This window comes from Neospora caninum, chromosome XI (assembly GCF_000208865.1).
Source record: "Neospora caninum Liverpool complete genome, chromosome XI".
Lineage (NCBI taxonomy): Eukaryota > Apicomplexa > Conoidasida > Eucoccidiorida > Sarcocystidae > Neospora > Neospora caninum.
Window position 1 is genome coordinate 1,475,239 of NC_018397.1, and position 20,865 is coordinate 1,496,103.

At 58.4% G+C, this 20,865-nt stretch overlaps 1 protein-coding gene across 1 annotated transcript; it reads left to right on the top strand.

Moving 5' to 3' along the window:
* Positions 1 to 2,993: 2,993 nt before the first annotated feature.
* On the top strand, positions 2,994 to 20,674 carry NCLIV_054970 (conserved hypothetical protein; the record flags this gene model as incomplete). Its single annotated transcript, XM_003885051.1, has 14 exons — positions 2,994 to 3,284; positions 3,757 to 4,197; positions 4,683 to 5,111; positions 5,779 to 5,845; positions 6,148 to 8,220; positions 9,466 to 11,849; positions 12,588 to 12,773; positions 13,725 to 14,276; positions 14,933 to 15,257; positions 15,910 to 16,361; positions 17,125 to 17,188; positions 17,350 to 17,438; positions 18,239 to 19,325; positions 19,881 to 20,674. 14 exons carry the CDS (start codon positions 2,994 to 2,996, stop codon positions 20,672 to 20,674), a joined length of 9,234 nt encoding a protein of 3,077 aa, XP_003885100.1.
* Between the last annotated feature and the right edge of the window lie 191 nt (positions 20,675 to 20,865).

Below are 20,865 nucleotides of genomic sequence, written 5' to 3' on the forward strand. Positions count from 1 at the left end.
GTTTGAGAGAGCCACTGCACCGGTAAAGTATAAAATCCCCGTTTATTAACATAAACGCCTGCCGCACAGCTTTAGCTTCCCGCCGCAAGCGGCCTTTCTGTAAGAAACGAACGGCACGGGTTGATCAGACAGACGAAGGAGCTCCAGAGCGCCTGTGTGTGGCTGGGGTTGGAAGATTAACTGGTTCCTCCCCATGAATGCCAGTTAACGGACTGAATTTCATTCTTTGCATTTAGATATACTTCAGAAGCATCTTGTGTTGCTAGCTTTCTGAGGTTCAGTTCCTGCTGCAAGCGTGAGCAGCCGCCCTTTGCTTTGTGTACGGGACCAAAGAAGTTTTGCAGCGTTGGCATGAAAAATTATGTTCCGCGGCTATGGGTCCATAGAATAAAGCGTCCGGAGTACTAATAAAGAGTAACACCCTCATCTCGTCCGCTCGCAACTGACCACAATTGCTGCCTCGCGTGCTTTGTTTTTTTGCCATAGCGAAACACGGCTCAGAGGCTCTTCCATGGCGTTGTGCCAGCATTCTGAGGCCATGACTGTTGGGACACATGCTTTTTTTTACAGACGCACGTCACCACTAAGAGGAAAACACTACATAGGACACTTCGTAACCGCCACCGTTAGCACCGCCTACACTTCACTTGCGCTCTTAAAAAACTATGAGCTCGACCAGTTGACTGACTGGGCGTCCAGGACAACGTCCATTTTTTCCACTGGTCTCCTTCGAGGCCCAGATGACCTTCTACGCAGGTGATTTACGTGCGATGAAGCCAGCGCTATCGTTGCTTAGATGTTTTTATTCGAAACGACAACCGCAGACCGAGAGGGTACCGCAGCTCGGGCTGCAGCGAACGTAGTGGCGTTTTTCACCGCGTATAGGGCACCTCTGTGCGGCGCCTTTACTCGCCTACTTGAAATTGGAAGTAAACGTCCACAGATATCCGTGAGGCTTTGCCACAAACTGGAAAGGGAACGAATGCGAGCGGTACCGTCGGTACCTTCGAACACTATGCTCTACTGTTTTTTCCCCTCGATCCCCTTACCAACACATAGCCGTCCCGGGAGGGGACCGAGGCACCTTTCGATAGCGACACTAGGAAAAAGCGCGTTCTACACACGTGCGCTGTTCCCTCGGCTGGCATTCTCTGAACCGAAGCGTACTCTCAAACTCTCTGTTTTGAACGTGTCATCACACACACGCACAGCTGTTTCCCCAGATGTTCTGTGTCCTGAGGAAAAGTCTTGCGTTTTCTTGGGGGTCTGTCGCGCGGCTTCTGTCAAAGCTCGTCCGAAATGTGCCGCGAGGCCGCCTTCCGAACCAGCGCGTCGAGGTTGACTCAACGGTCGCCTTGCGGGGCAAGAGAGAATGCGGGTGAACCGGCAAACTCTGCTGCTACGTAGGCAACGCTCCCTGTGCGGCTGCTGGCGAGTGTTTGAGCGGGACAGCCTCGGAGCGTTTGCTAGCTGCGGGTGTTTCGATGCTCAACATCCACATGCACAGATATTGTCTCTCCCGTCCACACAACTTCCCAAATCGATGCTTTTTATCCCTTCTCGACACACTTTGACCGTTTTGGCCTGTATTTGGTGTCCAGCACTAAGGCCACTCGCTGTTCCCTCCCAAGCCGGACAGCCAGGTAATTCGACAAGACCACACGCCAGCCCCTCTTTCTCGACTTCCCGAGCTGTGAGATCGACAAACTGCAGAGCACTCCACGCAATTTCTCTTTTTTCTTAAATGCCTGCTTCTTGTTGCCGAGTCTGAGACAGAATTGCTTTCAGCTTTCGATTTTCTTCCGTAATGACCCTCGGGTTCCAGCGCCGCTCTCCAGCCTGCGGCGTGCTCCTGTAAACACACCCTTTCCCCAGTTTTCGTGACTCACACTTAGCCGTCCGGGAGCCGGCACTGAGTTCGCGTCCTCTTTTTCCACGACGAGGCACGCTGGGTCAAAACGGACACGCGGTGAAGGCAGGTTCACACTGTACTGCGTATGCCTTTGTATTTCTGCGACGGACGGGGAACTAGACTGGGGCGCGCCTTGAGACGACGCTGGACGCCTATTCCGGGCGCGTCTGTGTATCCGCCCATGCTGAAAGCTGTTTTGAAAATGGACCACAGAAGACTCGAATGGGTTGTTTCCAGATTTGAAAGGAACATCACTCCCAGGGGCCTGCAGCGTGCCGAGGACGAGTCTTTCTGTGACTTGCCACTATGTCCAGGGGAAGCCTGAGCCTGCCTAGGTTTTGAACACTCGTATCTTCCGGGCTCGGCTCGCATGGATTTTGCTGTAAGCTGGTGCCGTCCACCTTCAATGGTACTTCCTTTCCCGTGTCCGTTCCAGTTTCTCTCTTTCCTCTACGAACACACGTTTCTCTCCGTGGTTTTGCGAGTGTTTTCGCTAGGTGGAGGTCGAAGCGTTGCCTCCATCTTCGTCAGATTGCGCAGAGCGTAGTTTTTAATCCTTTCGCCGAAGAGAGGCGGCTGCACTACAGAGGTGTACATCTTCACCTTTCTGTCCCGCGTAGGCAAACCGCGGTTTTCGACACTGTGGTTCTTCTCGTTTTCTTTTGCATCCTTGCGCCCACGCTTCTGAAAACAACACTTCTCTTCCCCCGGCCCATCTTTTCCCCTGAATCGATGGAACTCTTTTCGCTCGTCGCTTTGCTTTCCTCCGCAAGACGCCTTGTCTCCTCCGTTGATGGCGGTACCCCATCTAGGCCTGCTGTGTCTCTCTCTCCATCGCCAATAGCAGCATCTTTCCCCGCTTTCTCGACACCTGTTTTCAGCCGTGGTTTTCTTCCACCCTTCCAGCGCATTCGCTTCGTTTCCCGTGAGGCGTGTTGTCTTTCCCCCACCGCGGTCTGTCTGCCATCGTTTTCTTACTAGGCCATTTCCGGTCTCCCCCTCGCCGCCGCTGGTGTACCCATTTAATGCCCATTTGTCGTGGCTTCATGTGCTCTTCCGACCTCTCTGTAGAAGACACGTTATGATGCCGGGAGGCTCGCCAGTTCCGTCACCGGCTCCTCGCACAGGCCTGCTGTACCGCCCGAATCCTGCAAGTAAATTCCTGGAGGCCCTGAAGCGACACACGGAAGAAGCTGAAAATAAGAAACTCTTTGACTCCGTCCCCTTGTTTCCCCTTCCGTCAGCCACTTCGACCGTATACACTGACACTGTGGTGACGATTCATCCGCTCGGGGCATCGACAGCGCGTCTCGAGGTGTGGAACCCCAAACAACCGGCATATCCGATACTTCTTCTCTGGGTCTCTCTGGGCGTAAGTGTGTCCGGTTGCATTGCCTGCCAGAAAGAAAGAAACCGTTTGCCTCGGAAACAGACAAGCGCGTCGACACACGCGAGATATGGGGAGCCAAGGATCTGACCGAGGACCACAGAGAGCGCTGGGATTTTGTGTGCGGCCTCGACACGTGACCAGGCACCTGGTTCCCAGCAAACGCTGTTCTGTTGGAGCAGCTATTTTAACGGTTTTGATGGACACGCGCTCCGTCAACTGCTGACTGCGCGCTACACATCAACCGTTCCTCCTGGATCCGTTTGAATCTTTTGTTGCGTTGCTTGCATTCTTTCCGTGGCCGTGTCGCCTCGCTTGCCACGAGGCTTCCTCAGTCTAGTGAAGGCGTCGCGTCTCGCACACCAGCTTTTCCCACGCGGATTCAGAGGAGTGCACAGAGAGAAGAACGTCACGACGCCCGAGTGCATCTGATTTCTCGGCATTTTGCGGTTTGCAGAAGCAGGGCGAGCTCCTTTTGCCGTTTGCCTGGATCCATCAGATTTCTGTTACTTTCGTTCCTCGTGTTTCTTCCCTGCAGACCAAATTAGGAGTTCCCCAGAACCGCTACGTTGTCCGAGTCTCCTCGCGCCTTCTTCATCCCCAGTCGAAACGGGTTCTCGTAGGCGCGGCGCTGTCCACTGCGGCTGTCCACCCGATCTTCGCGGCGCACAATTTCCTCGTCGTGCGACTCCCGGCAGAGACCAATTCCGGCTCTGGAAAAGAGGGAGACTACCAAACCTACTTGCTGGAGAAAGAAGTTCCCTCCGCCGCTCCTCCGAAGCCGACGAGCACTCGGGCCACTCGCCCCGCGCCCCCCGCGTCGCAGAGTTCTCCGTTCCTGTCCCCAGGAAGGGTGCCGGGAGGCCGCAGCGCCGGCGCCAACTTCGGTGTTGAACCGGTGAGGCGGAGGAAACAAGAAAGGACCAGACACTTACGAAGCGGGAAGAGAGGAAGCCGCGCCGGACACATGTGGAAGGCGCGGGCAACGCTTTTGCGCTTAAAAACCTGATGTCCCACGCTCCGCCGATGCTGAAAACAAGGCCAGGGTCCCCTATGAGGAAGCAGCAACCAGAACGCTGTCGGCTACCCCTGGCCCCGTGGCGGTTCCTGTCGCATTCTTCTGCGTCGACCCGTGCCTGTGTCTCTCGTTTCCCCCCCTTCCCCCCCCTCTGTGCTTGCAGCTGATTCTCAAGTTTTCCTGTTTGGCGCACGTCTCGCCTGAGGGGCGTTTGACAGATTCTACTCAGCTCCGATCGCGATGTTCTGGGGATCTTCCATTCGATTCCTGACTTTTTTCGCCCGTGTGCCGTCGCTTCCCCTTCTCGCCGGATGCCTTCTCCTGACTCGCTTCCGTTCCCGATTGTTCCTGATTTGTCTCTTCAGGACGCCAGCGGCGCGGTTGGAAACAGCGTGACTCCCCGCTTCCCCTCGGCCCGTTCAGTGGTCTCCCTCCAGATTCCCGAGTCCTCGTCAGCGCCCTTCTCTGCGTTTCGCTCCGCCGCACCGGTCCCCTCTGCATTCCCCCGTCCCACTGGGCAGAGCAGTCAAAGAGAACAGGGCGGGACAACCCACATCGAGAGAAGCATCTTAGAACACATCAACGATATCGCACGGTGCTCTTCCGGCTCGCTGGGGGGCGGCCGACCGACTCTCGAACTCGCCGCCTTCCTCCAGGGTGACCCGCAGGCGAGGCTGCACTGGACGTCCCTGCCTTACCTCCGCGCTGATGGTCCCCCTGGGACCGTTGCTGCGCGTCCCTATTGCGTGGAAACGGCACCCATAGACTTTGGACACCCGGGACAGCGCACCTCAGTGAGCAGAGAGAGACGCGGGAAGGGGGCTGTGGAAGAGAAAACCCGCTGCCCAGCAGTGGAACAGTGACACAGTGCGGAACGGGGACCTGTGCGCGTAGCAGACCGCGTTGACATACAGTGCGGAGGCGTGAGAGGGGTGACGGGGAGGGACTGAAGCAGACGAGATCGTGGTGGTGACCAGGTTTCAAAAGACAAAGGCGCAAAGCGTGCAAGAAACAAGTCCAGAACACGTTCAGAGGCAAGAGAGCACAGGAAGAACAAACACGAAGCGAAAACCGAGTGTCCTGCGTGGCCGATTTGACGTGTGCGTTCAGGCACTTCGTCTGTGTCAGTGGGGTGGTAGAGGCGAGAGAGCCGGCATGTGTCTCGATAGAAACAAGTTTCAAACGGAGACGCAGCGTGGTTGTGTTCCCTCGGGTATGTCTCTTTTTTTCTGTACTCACCTCTGGTTGGGTGTTTTGTGTGCGTCGGTGGAAAGTGCTCATTGCTTTTCTCCGTTCCGCGTCCATCCAAATGCATTGTTGACTGTGAGGAAAAGAACCTTTGTTCCTTGCATTCGCGGGGGGTTCAGCGTCTTTTCTCATGTGGGGTCCGTGTCGCCGGTTGACCGTCCAGCGTGAATTGATGTGGAAGTGTTGGAGACTCCTGGGTTTGTGTGTGTGCAGGATCTTCATGGACACCTCAAGGCTATTGAGGAGACATTCGAGGAAGAGCGGGAGGCCCGAAAGGCCAGTAAGTCTCGAGGATGTGTTTTCCGTTTCCCTCTGTGAGTGGGACCTCACCACACGGTCTCCCCGTCGCAGCGATTCGCTATTTCGTCCCATGCGGGGCCAGAGATAGGTCTTGCTGTGTCGTTGTGCTGCCAGTTTTCTGCCGCTCTCCATCCTCGCTTCGTCATTCTCTTCTACGTCTGATATACGTAGTTGCTACCCTATTTTCTCCGTTCGTGGCGGTTCCCGCCTCCGAATCCTAATTGGCCGGTCTTTACGGCGTCGTCGACTTCCGTGTCCCGGGCGTGTTTTCTCTCGTCGCAGAGCGGGAAAAACTGCGTGCGCGATCGGCAGAGTGCCGAGACGAAAGCAAGGCGCAGAGCAAGGCCGAGAAGAAACTCGAAGCCAAGCATTCTCGCGATCCGGCAGCTTCCGCGCCTTCCCAGATGGCGCCCGGTGCCTATACACTGGACACCGGGTCCGCCGGCCCAGGGACGCCGTCGTTCGCGGATGTCGGCCGAGGCCAGTATTTCCTCTCGACACCCGTTTCGCCGTCTGGGTCGTACCGCGGCGACTCGGCTCGAATGAGTCGGAGGGGAGCACCCAGTCCCCTTATGTCTGAGCGTTCCATGGGGTCCAGAGCCGACCAGGCGTTCTACTCGCGCGGCTACGACAGCATGGTCAGGGAGAAATCTGGAGTCCATTGGCGAGACGAAGATGCATACTTTCGGGAGGGGCTGTCTGGGGATCTCGGGTCTTCGGTCTCGCGCTTGTACACGGGGAGACAGTCTCGCTCCGCCGGGTGGATGCCCGCTCGCTCCTTCGGCAGCTCCTTCGACACGACGAGGAGTTTCACGGGGATGGGCGTCGGAAAGGATCGGAGCTTCAGGGCGACGAGCAACGACTACTCGTCGACGGACGAAGGCGATCGCGAGGCCTGGCCGAGTGGCGATTTCGCCGAGGGGTGGGCGGTCTTTGAGCGCGCTCGGCGCCGCTGGCTGCGGCGACGCCCGAGGGACGAAGACGACGAATCTGGCGAAGATGGCGGACGCCTCCCGAATCCGGCGATGCCTTCGCCCGTCTTGTTGAACTATTTGCAGCGCATGCAGCTGAAGGAACAGCGCCTCAAGGATCGAATCGCGGCTCTCAACCGGGCGGTGCCGTCACAGGAGACGAAAGTCGCCTTTGACTCTCTCTTTGGACGCTGGATGAAAGCGACGAAGCCTCCTGTCAGCGTGGCTATCGACGACCTCGTCGATCAGCTCTTGTACACGATCCCTGCGGGGACGTTTCTGGCGGGCAGAGCCAGCAAGGCGCGCAGCCTACGCCCTCGAGAGAACCACCGAGGCCAGGCGAAGCGTGTGGACACGGAGACTGGCGTTCGGAGCAGGCTCCAGTTCTACGAAGATCTCGCTGAAAAGCTGGAAACCAAACAGAGACGCGACCGCGAAGTGGAGAAGAAGAAGAAGGCGAAAGCGGACAATCAGAGTGACGGGCCGAAGCAAGGGACCCGACGACCGTTGACGGAACGCGTTTTCGGACAGCACCTCGGGTCGGAGACCGAACCGCAGCAGAGGCCGTCTGACCCCAGTTTCGCCACAAGAAGCCAGGCACTGCTCGCCCGCCGCCGCGCCACTTCTTCTGCTCGCCCGCAGCCGGACTGGTCGCCGCGCACGGTCTCCCACAGCGCTTCTCTCGTCCGTTTCGAGGCGCCGTCGCCCCTGTTCACGGCTTCTCCAGCTCACGGGCGCGCGTTCTTCGAGGACGCTGGGGGTAGGTCGCTTCCTTCACCGGAATCTGCCCCAGGGAAAACACAGCAACGGCGTCGGCCAGGTGAGCACGCCCGAGAGGAAACCGCGTGCGCTACCGCGAAGCCTCGCGGGGGGAGTGCACCCCGACTCGCCCCTGCTCCTAGGACTCTCATGGACTGGAAAAAAGGAGGGCGGGGATCGGAGTCAGACGTCGCTGAGAGGGTCCAAGTGCCCTGGGCCTCGGATCACGAGCTAGACTGCGGCGACACGTCAATTTCGTCTGAATCAGGAGACTTGCCTCGAGGCGTCGCAGGAGCCTCTGCTGTCCGGCGGACCTCTAGGGAGAAGCGGCGCAGCGGCGATGGCCAAAGGGAAAAACGCGTCGAGTCAGACGATGCTGAGGCGACTCGGGGGCCTTCTGTTGATCGAGGAGACACCAGAGGCGCGTCCCCTCTGGCCTGGTCGCGAGCAGGACCGCGAGGAGGCGCCAGGGTCCGCTCACACAGATCGAGGACATCGGATGGCGACAAGCGTTTTCAGACTTTGTCTCTCTTGCTGCCCGAGAGCGCACAAGGTGACGGAGGTCGCGCGGCCCTCAAAATTCACGTCGAACTGAGCGTCAACCCGGATGGAGGTCCAGCAGAAGGTGGGGCGACGCGCGGCACGGAGGGGCGAAGCCGCGGGCGCTCGAGGGGCGGCTGTCGAGGCGAGAAGAGAGAGGCGGAAAATGCGTGGCATACACCTGAGAAGGGAGAAGGCGCGCAGGACTCGCGCGCCTCCGTCTCGCGTTCTCTCCTCGAATGTTCCACCTCTGCCAGCTTCTCTTCCGCTTCTTTCGTTTCCCCCCGGAGACAGCCGCGCTCACCTCGCTGTCACCGTCTCGCGCCTTGGACAGAACCGGAAAAAAAGGTTCGGCAACGGACGGCGTCTTCGTCGATCAAACGTCACCGTGTTTCTCTCTCTTCGACGCAGGATTCGGTGACGGCCTCTTCTTTATGTGACCGGAATGTGGCAGCGAAAGCCTCGCCGCCGCGAACCGCCCGCCGACTGCGGCGTGTAGTCAAGCATTCCCGTCTTGCGTCGTCCTCCTCGTCGCGTCTCCCTTCTTCCTCTGTCTCTCCAGCTCTCAGCTCACGCGACGTCTCTCTGGATTCCATCTCCTCCGTCTCAGCTTCCACGTGTTCTCCTTTGTCAACGTCTTCTCTGCTGTCTTTTCTGCCCGACGTCCCTCCGCCTGTGCCAGCAAGACGACGAGGGAATGCTTCGTCCCCGCTCTCAAGACAAGATCAACGAGACGTAGAAGAGGCCGATGCCTGGCACGACTGTTCTTCTGTCTCGTCTCTCTGGTCCTCCCACGCGTCTTTCATCGCGAGCGCCAGCCAGGCCGATGACGCGTGTTCCTCGTTCTCTGCTTCCTGGCATACCTTTTCGTCGCGAGCGCGACGCCGAGCCGACCTGGCGCGATCGACTTGCTCCGGCGCTGCGTCCTCGCGTCGACGTGGCGTCCACCTTTTCCAATCGTCAGCGATACATCTTCAATGTCCCCCTGCTCACGACTTTTCTCCGCGCCACGAGGATTCATGTACCTCATGTTCTTTCCCGTCTTCTCCCCCCTCGGAGCTTCGTGGCGGCTCCCTCCGTCACCGGACCGCCTTCGTCTCTTCCCATGGCTCCGCGAGAAGTCCTTCCTTTTCTTCCGGGTCTCGGGGCTCGTCTCAGTCTTTTGCTGCTCGTCGCCAATCCTCGTCTTCTTTGCTGCCGCTCCGTGACTCTCCTCGATACGATATCCAATCTGTCCGTTCTTTCTCTCCTCCGCCAGCGTCCCCGGGCGCGTCTTCGCCGTCCAGGCCCTTTTCACCTCTTTTTCCCAGTTGTCGTTCTTTCCAATCAGTAACCAGTTCGGTTCCTGACGCCCCTCCCTCCGCCTCTCGTCCCACACGCTGCAGGCTGCGCTCGAACTCGCGCGCCTCCTCTTGTGTCGACGACGAAGCGACATACGCCAGGGACGAAGAACGCTGGCGCCGATTCACCGCCGCTCTCCAGTCCATTACGCGGGACCTCGCCGGCTTATCAGGGCCCTCCCGAGAAGGATCTCCGGCTTCTCGTCGGCAGAAGTCTCGGCGGAGAAGGTGGGGAGCGCGCTCGGACTCCCCTGACACATCTAGGCAAGGCACGTCGGACAAAACCCGTGCCTCGCCACTGTGGAAACGCGAATGGGCCAGGACGGCGAGCATGGGTGTCGCGCCTCGATCGCATCCCTCGGTCCGAGCTGCAGGCTCTCGTCTCCACCGTCTGGCGGATCCGCCGACCCCCGTCTCTTCTCGCGAGAGTTCTACGCGCGGCTTGAGTACGAACAGAGAATCCGAAGGGAGTTGGTTCTCCACACGGGGCAGCAGCATGCAGAGTTCCCCGTCTTCCTCTTTGTCGTCTCCTGCGTTTCGCTCTGACGCCCTCCGGGCTTCCCACAAAGACGAAGTCTTGGCTGATGCGAACCACGAAGCTGTGCGCTTGTCGACGGCGCGTTCTCGCACGCAGCCACGGCCAACAGCCTACACGAAAGATTCTCTGTTCTACTCGGCGCCGCCTTCCGTCCGGGTGCATGGACAAGGCGAAACGGTACCTCAGGACCAAGGCGCGACGCGACAGCCGCCGGCTGCTTCGCCTTCGAGTCCTTCAAAGGCAGGAGAGCCAGGCGTCTCCAAGCATGTGGCCGTTCCCGCCGAGCTGCGAGCGTCGCCAACTGCCGCAAAAGCAAAGGGAGAACCGCTCCAAAAAGGGGGTCAGGACGCATCTCCAGCTTCGACGGCGGACCCGCAGGCGACAGACCAGCAAGCTGGGGTTGCTCAGGTTCCGCAGGCTTCGCAACAACCCGCGCGAAAGGGCCCGCCTCCCAAGAAGCCGCTCCCCAAATACAAGGCGAAGACGAAACTGCCTGCGCCTCCGGCGCTCCGAGAGTGCGTGCGTTCGTTGAGCTTTCGTTCCTTTTCTCGGATGCAGAGTGAGAAAAAAGAGCAGGCGAACGCCGCCAGCAATCAGGCAGAGGCGGACGATCAGGCGGGGGGAGCGTCCGAGACAGCCCCGCCGACTTCAGATCCACAGGGCGCTCCTAGCAAGGCAGCCGCGGGGAAGACCGCGGAAAGCCTCAAGGATGCGAAGAAGGAAGCGAGTCAAGGCGCAGAAGCTGGGAAGGCTGGGGTGCCGAAAGAAGAGAGTCGTCAGGAGGCGAGCGCGTCTCCCGGAGAGAAGGAAAAAGCACGGCCCACAGAGCCTGGGGAAGACAAAGGCGGTGCGACGGCGCCGGTGGCGGCGACAGGCGAGCGTGAGAAGCCCCAGGAAGACGAAAACCTGCGGAAAGCGATTGCGGCGGCGGAGAAGGGGAAGAGGGAAGCAGACGCTGCATTCGAGGCCGTGATGCGATGGACAGATGTGTACCGAAATCAGATGGAGGCAAAGGAGTTGAACAAACCGCCGACTGCGAAGAGTGCGGAACAAACAGACGCGGTGCCGGGGCGAGACCACCTGCTCGTCTCGTCTGCGGAAATCGAACAAGCTGCCTCGGCCATGGCTGCAGCGAAAGAACGGAGACGGCGCGCGTCGGTGAGCACGTCTCCTAGCAGCGGCTACGCTCGGGCCTCGTCCGTGCCTCTCGAGGTGAATGTCCCTTTTCATCCCCTCCGGAAGAAGCCGGTCCCCACGAAGGCCCCGAGTCCCACGAATCTCCTGCCAAGTCGCCCGCCCAAGTCCCGCGCGAAACAACGCAGCGTGCCCGACACCCCCCTGGAGAAGTGTCTGCGCGGGATCAACGAATTCCTCACCAACACTTCAAAGTTCCCTCGGCAGACGGAGGCCATGTTCAGAGGCTCCGAGGGCGAGAAGAAAAGAAGAGAGTTGGAGAAGCAGACGCAGCTGCTTGTGGAGGCGATCCGCGCCGCGGCTGACGAAGGCGGAGTCGTCTACGCGGAGAAACTGAAGGAACTGATGGACGCTGCGCAGGACGTGGCGCATGCACTGGACGTTCACGCGGCCTCTGCTGCCGAAGGCCTGCGATACGTGGAAAGAGATCGGGGAGGACCGAGCGAACCGGAAGCGACCGCAAGAGACTCTGCGAAGAGCACTCAGGACGCGGGCAGAGAACCGGCGAGCAGAACGAAGGGCGAGAAGAGAGAGGGGCGGAAACTCAGACAGAAACAAACACCTGCGGCGAAACGGAAAGAGCTCGTGGACTTTTGCGAGGACCAAACGTCGAACATGACCGTCGACCAGATCGCCGAAAGGGTAGGTGCAATTGTCTCGTGCGTTTTTCTTGTGTATTCTAAGTCACGGGACTCGAGATCTGTAAACCTGGAGGAGTCTGGCACAAGACTTCTGAGGACCGCGCGCGAGACAGGCGGAGAGACGAGAACACTGGGGAGAGAAGAACGACAGACAGGCAAAGGCGCGCACATGGCCGTGTGGAACGACACTCGCAGTTCGAACTGTGAATACGACACGAACCAAAGAAAGCCAATACCCCCCGAGTGTCCCCCCCGAGAACCGCCGGAATTTCGCCCCCCCTTCCTCCCACGCAATCCTTTGCTCTGACTCACTGAGAACAGCGCCCCACACGTCGTCCCCAGATGTGTCGATCGCGTGCCTGTATGTGTCGCATCGGGCGTATCTCTGCGAACGTGCATGATGCGAGGCTTCCCACACATCTCAGCATTTTATGCTTTTACGTTTTCACCAGAGTCGCTGGAAACGAAAGTTTTTCTGGTGAACCGAGCTGTGCGCCTCGAAACAGTGCCTGGCTGGGTGTACCAGCATGTGGAGTTTCTTCTTGGGGTTGGCGTGGCTCTACAAGGCACATGCACGCGTCTGCAGCTGTCCACGACAAAACCGGGAGAAAGAGAAATGCACCTGGACACATGTGTGCCCCGATATCTCACGGTCGGTGAGCACGCGCACCGGTGGATTTGTCAGCTGGCGCATGCGCCGTTCCTCTCTCGTCTTTTTGTGTCTTTTTCCTTCCCTCAGGCCAACCGAGCCCTGTACCGAAGTGTGTCGGTGATTCTGACGGAGTCCCTTCGGGCGACGCGTCGCGCCTGCTTTGTCATGGACGGTGGATTTCGCGTCTGGGAGCAGCTGCCGGCGCTTCCCGCCAGCATTCCCGTTCGACCGCCGGAAGAAGTGGAAGACACCGTGACGTCGGCCGTTGTCCAGGTAGGCTGCTTTGCTCCACTCGCGGCGCGTAGCCATCAGACAGTCTTTCAAGACGGCAAAACTCGCCTTGTCCCACGAAGGCAGTGGGGCCTTTCCCGGCTGTCTCTCCACACGCTTCGGCTGACACCGAGTCGGCTGTCTTCCCCCTGTACACGCGAAAGGGGATGACCGCCTGCGGACCTTCAATCCAAACTCGTGCACTGCCGGCGACCAGTTTGAACTGACAGTAAAAACTGTCGGTTCGCAGAAGCAGAAACACTCCGCAGAATGGAAACCGCGACGTCCCCTGAGCCTTTGCCGGGGGATGCACCAGGTGGGAGGTCGGCGCCAGTTTCGGCGGCGAGGGTCCGTCGAGTTTCTTCACATCTGCGCGAAGATTTGGGGCATTACCCGCTTCGAGTCGCCTACTCTGGAGAACATAACATAGGGCGTTCCGAGGCGAAGACACGGGCCCCAATGCGCAGCCGCAGAGTCTCCCCGCTCGTTCACGCGTCTTGGAACTTGCAGGCGCGCGGCTCTGTTTGCCCCGAACTTACCGCGGAAACTCCCCAGAAATCCACCTGGTTGTAGATGTGTATGGAAGTAGCTCTGTTCCCACGGTGGTGTCGCGAACGTAGCTCTGCCGTGGGCCAGAGATTGCCTTGCGTAGTGTTTTCTGCTAGTAAGAGATAGCTGCTTCGTGTATTTAGCTGGCTCTACCAACCCTGCAGGTATAGATCCCGTGCGTATACCTGCCGTTTACCCTCATGTGCGCATGGCAGATGCTCACTGCCTCTCATTCTTAAATTTGGATTAATCTCCTTACAAGTGGCTTTCGGTTTGACGGGACTTCGACAACCAAATAACTCCAAACGAGTCACTCTCGCCCAGCTCTGTGGGTGTCTCTTCTGTCGCGCTGCTCTCTCGGAGGCACACTCCGCATTTGCCATCGTCTTCGCTTGTTCCTCGCAGTTCAACGTTCTGCGCAAGCGAGTGGAGAAGGAAGCGAAGGCGTTCGAGGAAGAAGGTTTCAGTGACGCGTCAACCGAGCCGACGACAGGCGGTGGCAGCCGTTTCCGGAGCCGTTCGCGACGAGAGGAGGAGGGCGGTCCGTCTATCTTCGGCCGCGGTGTCATGCTGAGGGAGATTGCCGACAGGCTCAAGTCCCCTTCGGAAACAGAGCGGCGACGCGCCTACCGAACTCTCGAGAAGATGCTGCGCCGGTGTTTGAAGGAGACCAGGTTTGCATCTGAGCCCGTGGACGACGACGTGCTGGGGCCTTCTGAATTCGAGAGACAGTTGGCGATGTACCGCGCGATCGAACGCAATTCCATCATGCAGCAGTTGAGAGAGATCTGCATATCGGGGAAGATCAAAGCAGAAGCGTGGGTGGACACGGACCCGACTTCGGACGACGACCGGGACTCCCACTTCACCTACCGCTCGTCTCGGGTACTCCCCACGTCGGCCGTCAGCGGTGAGGCCTCGAGAGACGGCGGCATCGCGAAGGCGAGACTTTTCACGGTGGGTCGGCGTGCGAGAGGCAGAACCGCGGGGAGCTGGAAAGAGAGACACAGTCTCGCGAGCCAGCGAGGGCGGGGAGCTGTAGAAAAGGGCGACCGTGACCGGGAGACGGAAAGGGGAGAGGCAAAAACGGAAAGTCTCACCCGAGTTGACTGATCGCGGGACGCTGGCGGGCCGTGCGCATGCGACGAGCGACACGGCAGAGGGTACCTGCGAGAGCGAATGACGGTTGAGCGTGAGAGAGGGACACCCACGCAAGAGTGAGAGGGAAGGGTCAGAAAGAACCAGGGAAGGAACTGGAGGCTTGTCTCAAAGAAAAGGGCTCGAGACGCAAATGCCACGGCGTGCACAAAAGGCAGTCTGTGGAGACGTGGAATCGCCTTGGGTGGGAAGTCTGGTGGTCTGGGGGTATGTCGCGCGTCTCCAAGAGAGATAGGTGCAAACAGTGACTTGGCCTGACAGGTTCAGCTGAAAGCCCTAGGAAGAGAGACGCTTCAACGAGACGCGCGCCGGTCTGGCTTCGTCAACTTCCGCTTCCTTGCAGGATATAAGTGCCTGCGTAGGGACGGTGGACGAGCTCGGGCCGGAGTCGACTGTGGGGGAGCGTGAACACGCGTCTTTGTGCTTCTCCTGTGTCTGTTTCCTGGAACGTCCAGAACGGCGGATACGGCGCAGAGCGGAACCTCGGTGACTTCGGATTCGGCGCGGGCGCCAAGGAGGCAGCCGGCATGCGGGGAGGGGGGACAGTGTTGTCGCTGTCCGTCCCAGGATCTCCGGTTTACCACTCGACTCCCACGAGGAGCCCACCCAAACGGAAGAGCCCGGCCAGCACAGCGCCGTTTCAGGGGAACATCGGGAAGGCGACAAACAGGCCAGCACAAACCTCGCGAGTCCAGACCGAGGTTCGGCAAGCGCCGGCGCCGTTTCACCCGCCGCTCGAAGAGCTCCTGAAGCAGCCCGTCGTTCCTACCAACGCAAATGGTGAGCCAGGAGGTGGGCGAGGCAAACGAGGAAAAGGCAGTCAAGGAGGCGCATCTGAGGGCGACGGCGAAAGCAAGGGAGAACGACGTGTATATCGAGGGTCGGGGAACCGGGACGCGAGAGAGACAGTCGGGTGAAGACAAGAGAGAAAACCGCCTGGAGAGAAAACGCACAAGGAAGTTGAGTGGAGAGAGACGCAGACACACAGAAAGAGAGAGAAGAGACAAGAATAAGAGAACATGGAGCGAGTGAAGCAGGCGAAAGAAATCGGAAAAAACCCTGGAAAGCTGTGGACACACACTTGGAACAGCCGTTGTGATCCCTGCTTCCCATTTCGCCAATTTCGCCCCGCTTCTTTTTGGCCGCTATTCCACTCATCACCACTCTTCGTTTCTCGCGTCAGCGGAGCTCGGATGTGTGCTGCTTTCGCCGAACTGGAAAAACGTTTCCTGTCAGCAGGCCTCCTGCGACACACCTGCGGTCGAAACTGCGCGCGTCCCCGGCGCATTTCGTCCTTCGCGCGGACTGTGGATTTCTCCTTCTTCTCCCACATCACGCTGGGTGCCCTCGTGCTCGCGCTTCTCTCTCTGCGCGCGCCTGGGCCCTGGCTGCACTTTTGCCTCTTGTCCCGTTTTCCCTCGTTTGCTTTCAGTCTACCAGATTGTCGCGCACGCAGCAGAAGACATTACGGGTCCGTCCCAGGCGGTCCCGAGATCCCCACCTCGTTTGGACCTCGCGCCGTCTTCGCTCTCGTCTCAAGGGGCCTCTTCCGCACGCAAAGGCGTGGCGCCAGGAGAGATTTCTTCCCCCCGAAGCGGTGTCGCTACACCGCCTGCTGAGCTGTACGCGGAACGCGTTCCTGTCTCGTCTCCTGTTAAGGGCGGCCGAGAGGTTTCCCCGCGTGACCAGACGGGCACGGATGTAACGGGGGCGACGGGGCGGGAGAGAGACACTTCTGGGCGGCGGTCGACGTCTGGGGGTGTCCTCCCGCTTTCCGGAGACAGCCTGCGAGGGGGGGGAGACAAGGGATCGGGTCGCGGCTCGGGCCGCGCCTGGTCCCGGTCGAGCGGCCGTGCCAGTGGGGCGAATTACCGTGGAGACGAGGTACGTCCAGGGCGCCCACCACCCATGCGAAACTCGACGTTCAGCGACATTTCGGCAGTCTCGGGTATGTCTGAACATCGCCTGCCTACGCAGCTTCGTCTGGACCTGCTTGAAGAGAAAAGAAGGCAAAAGAGAGAAGAACGGGAGCGCGGCCAAAGCGCAGAGACGGCGCAAGGAGACGCGCCCTGGGCTGCGCGGCAGCCGTTCCCCTCAAGGCTCCCGTCGGCCTTTGCCCACGCACGGAACGTCCTCGCAGATCCCAATAAAGTCCAGAACAAAGTCCGAGGACGAAGGACCACCGGCGTGTGGTTCCAGTACACCGATGAGGAGCGACAAGGCAAGTCGAAAAACAGAACCGACGCATTTGTATCTAGGGTAGTGCAAATCTGCGCACAGAGACCGTTTCGAGTTCCCGCCTCGTAGGTTCACACAGAGTGTCTAGCCACAGAGATGGTACGGCTGTGCGAGCTGGGGGCGCCTCGAATATATGCGTAAGTATGTACTTCCAGGTGCGAAGCAGTATGTGCTTGTACAACGCGAGCCTTCTCCATCTTGCAACGGGCAGTTTCGCCTTTCGAGCGAACTTTCTCGCTGTCTAGATGCTGTCGCCCCGTAGCGAGAAGCCTTGCCCCCGCGCTGCGGCGCAGGCACTGCTGCGGTGTCTGGCTGGCCTGCCGTCTGCGCACGTTCCAGTGTGTTTGCTTGTGAACTTACGAATCGTCGTCGCCGCTCTCTGTGTCGGTCTCTTCATGGCGCGTTCCAGAACCCGATTCTTGGTGCGCCTTCTGATCGAGTTCTCGTTCGTCATCCGTCCTCGTGGCGCACGTGTAGGCACGAGAGTGCGCCTATTTGGATGACTGGCATCATGTCAGGGCGGGCACGTGTGTTTTCTGCGCGTGAGTTCGTTGGTCGGGTTTTCTGGCGCCGTTGTCCATTTTTGAATCGCACATGTGCGTTCTTTGCTGGATCAATTGACACGCAATTTCAGGCTTCAAACACGCCAGGGAGGACGCTTCCAAAGCACCAGATTTTCTTCTTCTGAACGTCCCCAGCAAGCAGCATGGTGCGTCAGCACAAGTGAGTGCCTCGCGTTGGTCCGTCCGCGAGAGCCGTTTTGAAAAAAGCGGGGATTTGTAGACGAAGCAATGTTCATGGCTCGTGGAGAAGGACTGTGCAGAGCTTGAAGCTGGATCTTTTTGTGGGGCCACTCACGAGGTGAGGTGTGCATTGGCTTTCTGGTGAAGAGGTCGCATTCAGTGTCCCGACAAACAACGTGAGCGCGCTCTTCTACCTAAGGCGGCGGCCTGGAACGGCTCCCGCAGTCTGCGGGGCGCTGCATCACCTACGCTTATCCATGGTTTTCCGTCTGCGTTGGCGGCTGACTCTGTCCGCGCATGCGACATTGCATACCGGGGCCACAGACAAACGGTCGTCGGGTGATATTACGGGAGAGCCGACAGCTTGTGCCTGGAAGGAACGGTGCGTGGGTGCCAGAGTGTATACACCATGCAGATGAAAGCGATGATGCTTTGCAGTTATAGGCAAAAGCGATTCCCCCGTCCAATGTACGTACACCGCGATGCAGGATATCGTCGTCCCGCTAAAAGTCGCGTTCAAGGCTGAGGACTAGGGCCACAGCCTACTCGGCCGCGTGACTCTCGCATGTGTGTCTGGCGAGAGTCTCTCAAGCCTGAGCGCTGAGTGGTTGCACCAATGCTCGTGAGTACTTCGAATTCAACGCAAGTCATGTTTCGTCGAGATAATGATGTGGGTGTATTTTTGAAGGGAAGAGAATGCAGGCCCAGGCCAATGTTGGCAGATCGGAAGGTGTGCACTTTCTGAATATAAATCGCGCGTCTCTGCCTGTGTTCCTCCAGAGAAGTCGCTTCCGCCATACTACGTCACGGCTGCGGTCTCGGACATCGCGGAGTGTGGGTCTGGGGCGAGCCGCACGGGATGGAGCGAACAGACGAGCCGGCAGCAAACTACATGGCGCTAAATACGGGCCACAGCGAGGTCCGACGGTGGTAGACGAGCGGCGTATTAGCAACCTGAAATTTGTAGATCCACTGGACTTTAAGCCTCCACCTAGGAAGAAGAAACTCGCTGACACGGACTGGGCAAAGTACGGCCGTCCGGCACCTCGAATTGCCCGCGAACAGAGGGAACAGCTGCGGCCGCAAGTGACAGCTGACGCTGACTTGGATGCGTTCGACTGGGCCCTGGACAAGATTTACCACATTGTTGTGGGCGGGCACCCGGATGAGGCGGAAAAAAAAGAGAACGAGGGACTGCTTAAAGATGCGTCGTCCCCGGACGGCAGTCCACCGGAGGACAAAGACAAAACAACCACTCCGGCGGAACATCCAGGGCCAGACGGAACCGCGCCGGTGATCTCAGTGACGGCGGCGTCGCCCCTGGAGCCACAGTCCCCTGCGTCGCCTCAGCCCCCGAAAACCCCAAATGCGGTTCACGACCACAAGTTCGTTGCTGCAGCTACCGAAACGCCGTTCGGGAAGCTTGGAAGGCCAGAGGTGCCGCGGCGGCCCCGCAAAAGTGTAGCTACTCAGGCAGGCCTCCTCTCCACGCGCCAAGCAACGTTGAAACTACTGTCAACCAAGCCCCTAGATCTCTCCAAGGTTCAGAACCGACACAAAGGAGCACCAGTGCCCAACTTGTCCCCGGAAGAACTGAAACAGTTAGAGCTTGAGAGCGATTTAGAAGACGACTTCTCGTATCGCTCTGGTCGTCCGACACCTGGTGGAGCGGCCTGTACATTGCTTCTGCCGCCCGACTCAAAAGTCTCGGCCCAGCGTCTGCCGTCGCCCAGATCAGAACGTTCGATGCTTCAAGACCTCAAAGAAGGGATACAGAGAGGAGAGGAGGCGTTCCCTATCGTTGGCCGCGCGGCCGATCCGAGGGTGTTGGCGAAGGCTAAGAGAGAAGGCAAACAGATTAATGAAGGTGAGAAGGAGCAACAAAAAATTTCGACACAGATGCCGTCGTGCCACAGGGGCCATGGATACCGTACATGTCATGAAAATCCACCTGAGACACTGTTGTCAGTCTCGCCGATATGGTACCAAACGCGGTGTGTGACGCTGCGGAGGGGACACAGTTTTTAAGATGGCATGCAGCGAAGCCGCCAAAGAGAACAGTGTGTGAGTTTTATAGGGTGGCGGTTTTGCTTTGCCTCTGCAACAGAATGGCACCTTTCGTCCTTAAAGCCTACAAGTTCGCGCTGCGTACACTGCCCCGTAGTCATCCAGACACTCTTTCAGTTCCTTTTACACTTACATGTTATTTCGCTGATGTGTTTATGGCTCGTGACAGAGACAGCAGTCCTGCGTATTCAGTCAATGTGGAGACGACGTCGCGCGCAGACACGAAATAAAGGTTCACACTCAGCGTTGACGAAACGAAAGATGGTTACATATAACGTCGACCCAAGCCAGCAGTCAACCCGGGACGAAGTGAATGCGCGCGTGTTGTCCAAACTGCAAATGATCTGTAACGAAGCTGAGAAAGAGAAGGTACCCACGGTGAAAGTTCCACTAACGCTTCTCGAGAGCTTGCGTGAAGAAATAACTGGCAATGAAGGGATGCCATTCACACAGCTTTATGAGGTACCCGGCTACCCTGGAGTTAAGGGGAACTTCGACGGCCTATGGCGCATCTGGTTGCAGCAACGGGACCGCGATCACCAAGTTGGAGCATGGCTGACAGACTCTGCACCTGAACGAGTGGGAAAGGGTTACAATCTCCCGCCTTCTGGCCTCTGGCAACAAGAGATGTTTAATCCTTCTTTCAGCCGTTCTACTTCACCAAATTACCCAGCATCTGTGGGCTTACAGCCCGAGGCTCCAATGACAGACCACCTCGGGGTGCCAACATATCATGTTTCTCTGAGAAACCAAGCATCCATCGGCGTTCCGAGAGGCGGATATCCTCCTTCTGGTAGTGGGTATGAAAATTCCGCACTCAGCTACGATGTTGTGCGTGTTCCTGATGCCAACCTGTTTGAAGGCGTTGGTGGAGCACAGCAACAAGAAATGTTTGGACGAGAACGTGTCATGACTACCTATCCAGGATTAAGCAATCCCATGAACGAGACCAGCGAGAGTCACCTACCAGCGACGATAGATCCGGGGAGAAACCCGCTTGCTCGCGTTTATTATGGCCAGGCTGCCAACCAATGTGACGTGGATAATCGCGCCATACAAGGGCCGTTTCCTGGATCTGAACTGAACAGGTCTTTCGATATTTTCTGGGAACGCATGCAAGCAAATGACATGTTCAGCAAGCGGACGTAGCAGATGGCATATATATGACTTGGAAGCAACTATTCTAGGGGCACGGGGGCTGAGTAGGCACATTCTTTGGGGACCCATCGCCTTTGCTGACAGGCTGGCACTACACATTGCCACGCTGCGGGCAGTGCTACGGAGCGTGAGCCGCGTCGCTAATTGTGTTCGCCGGTATATCTTTGGTTTTCCATTTGTTG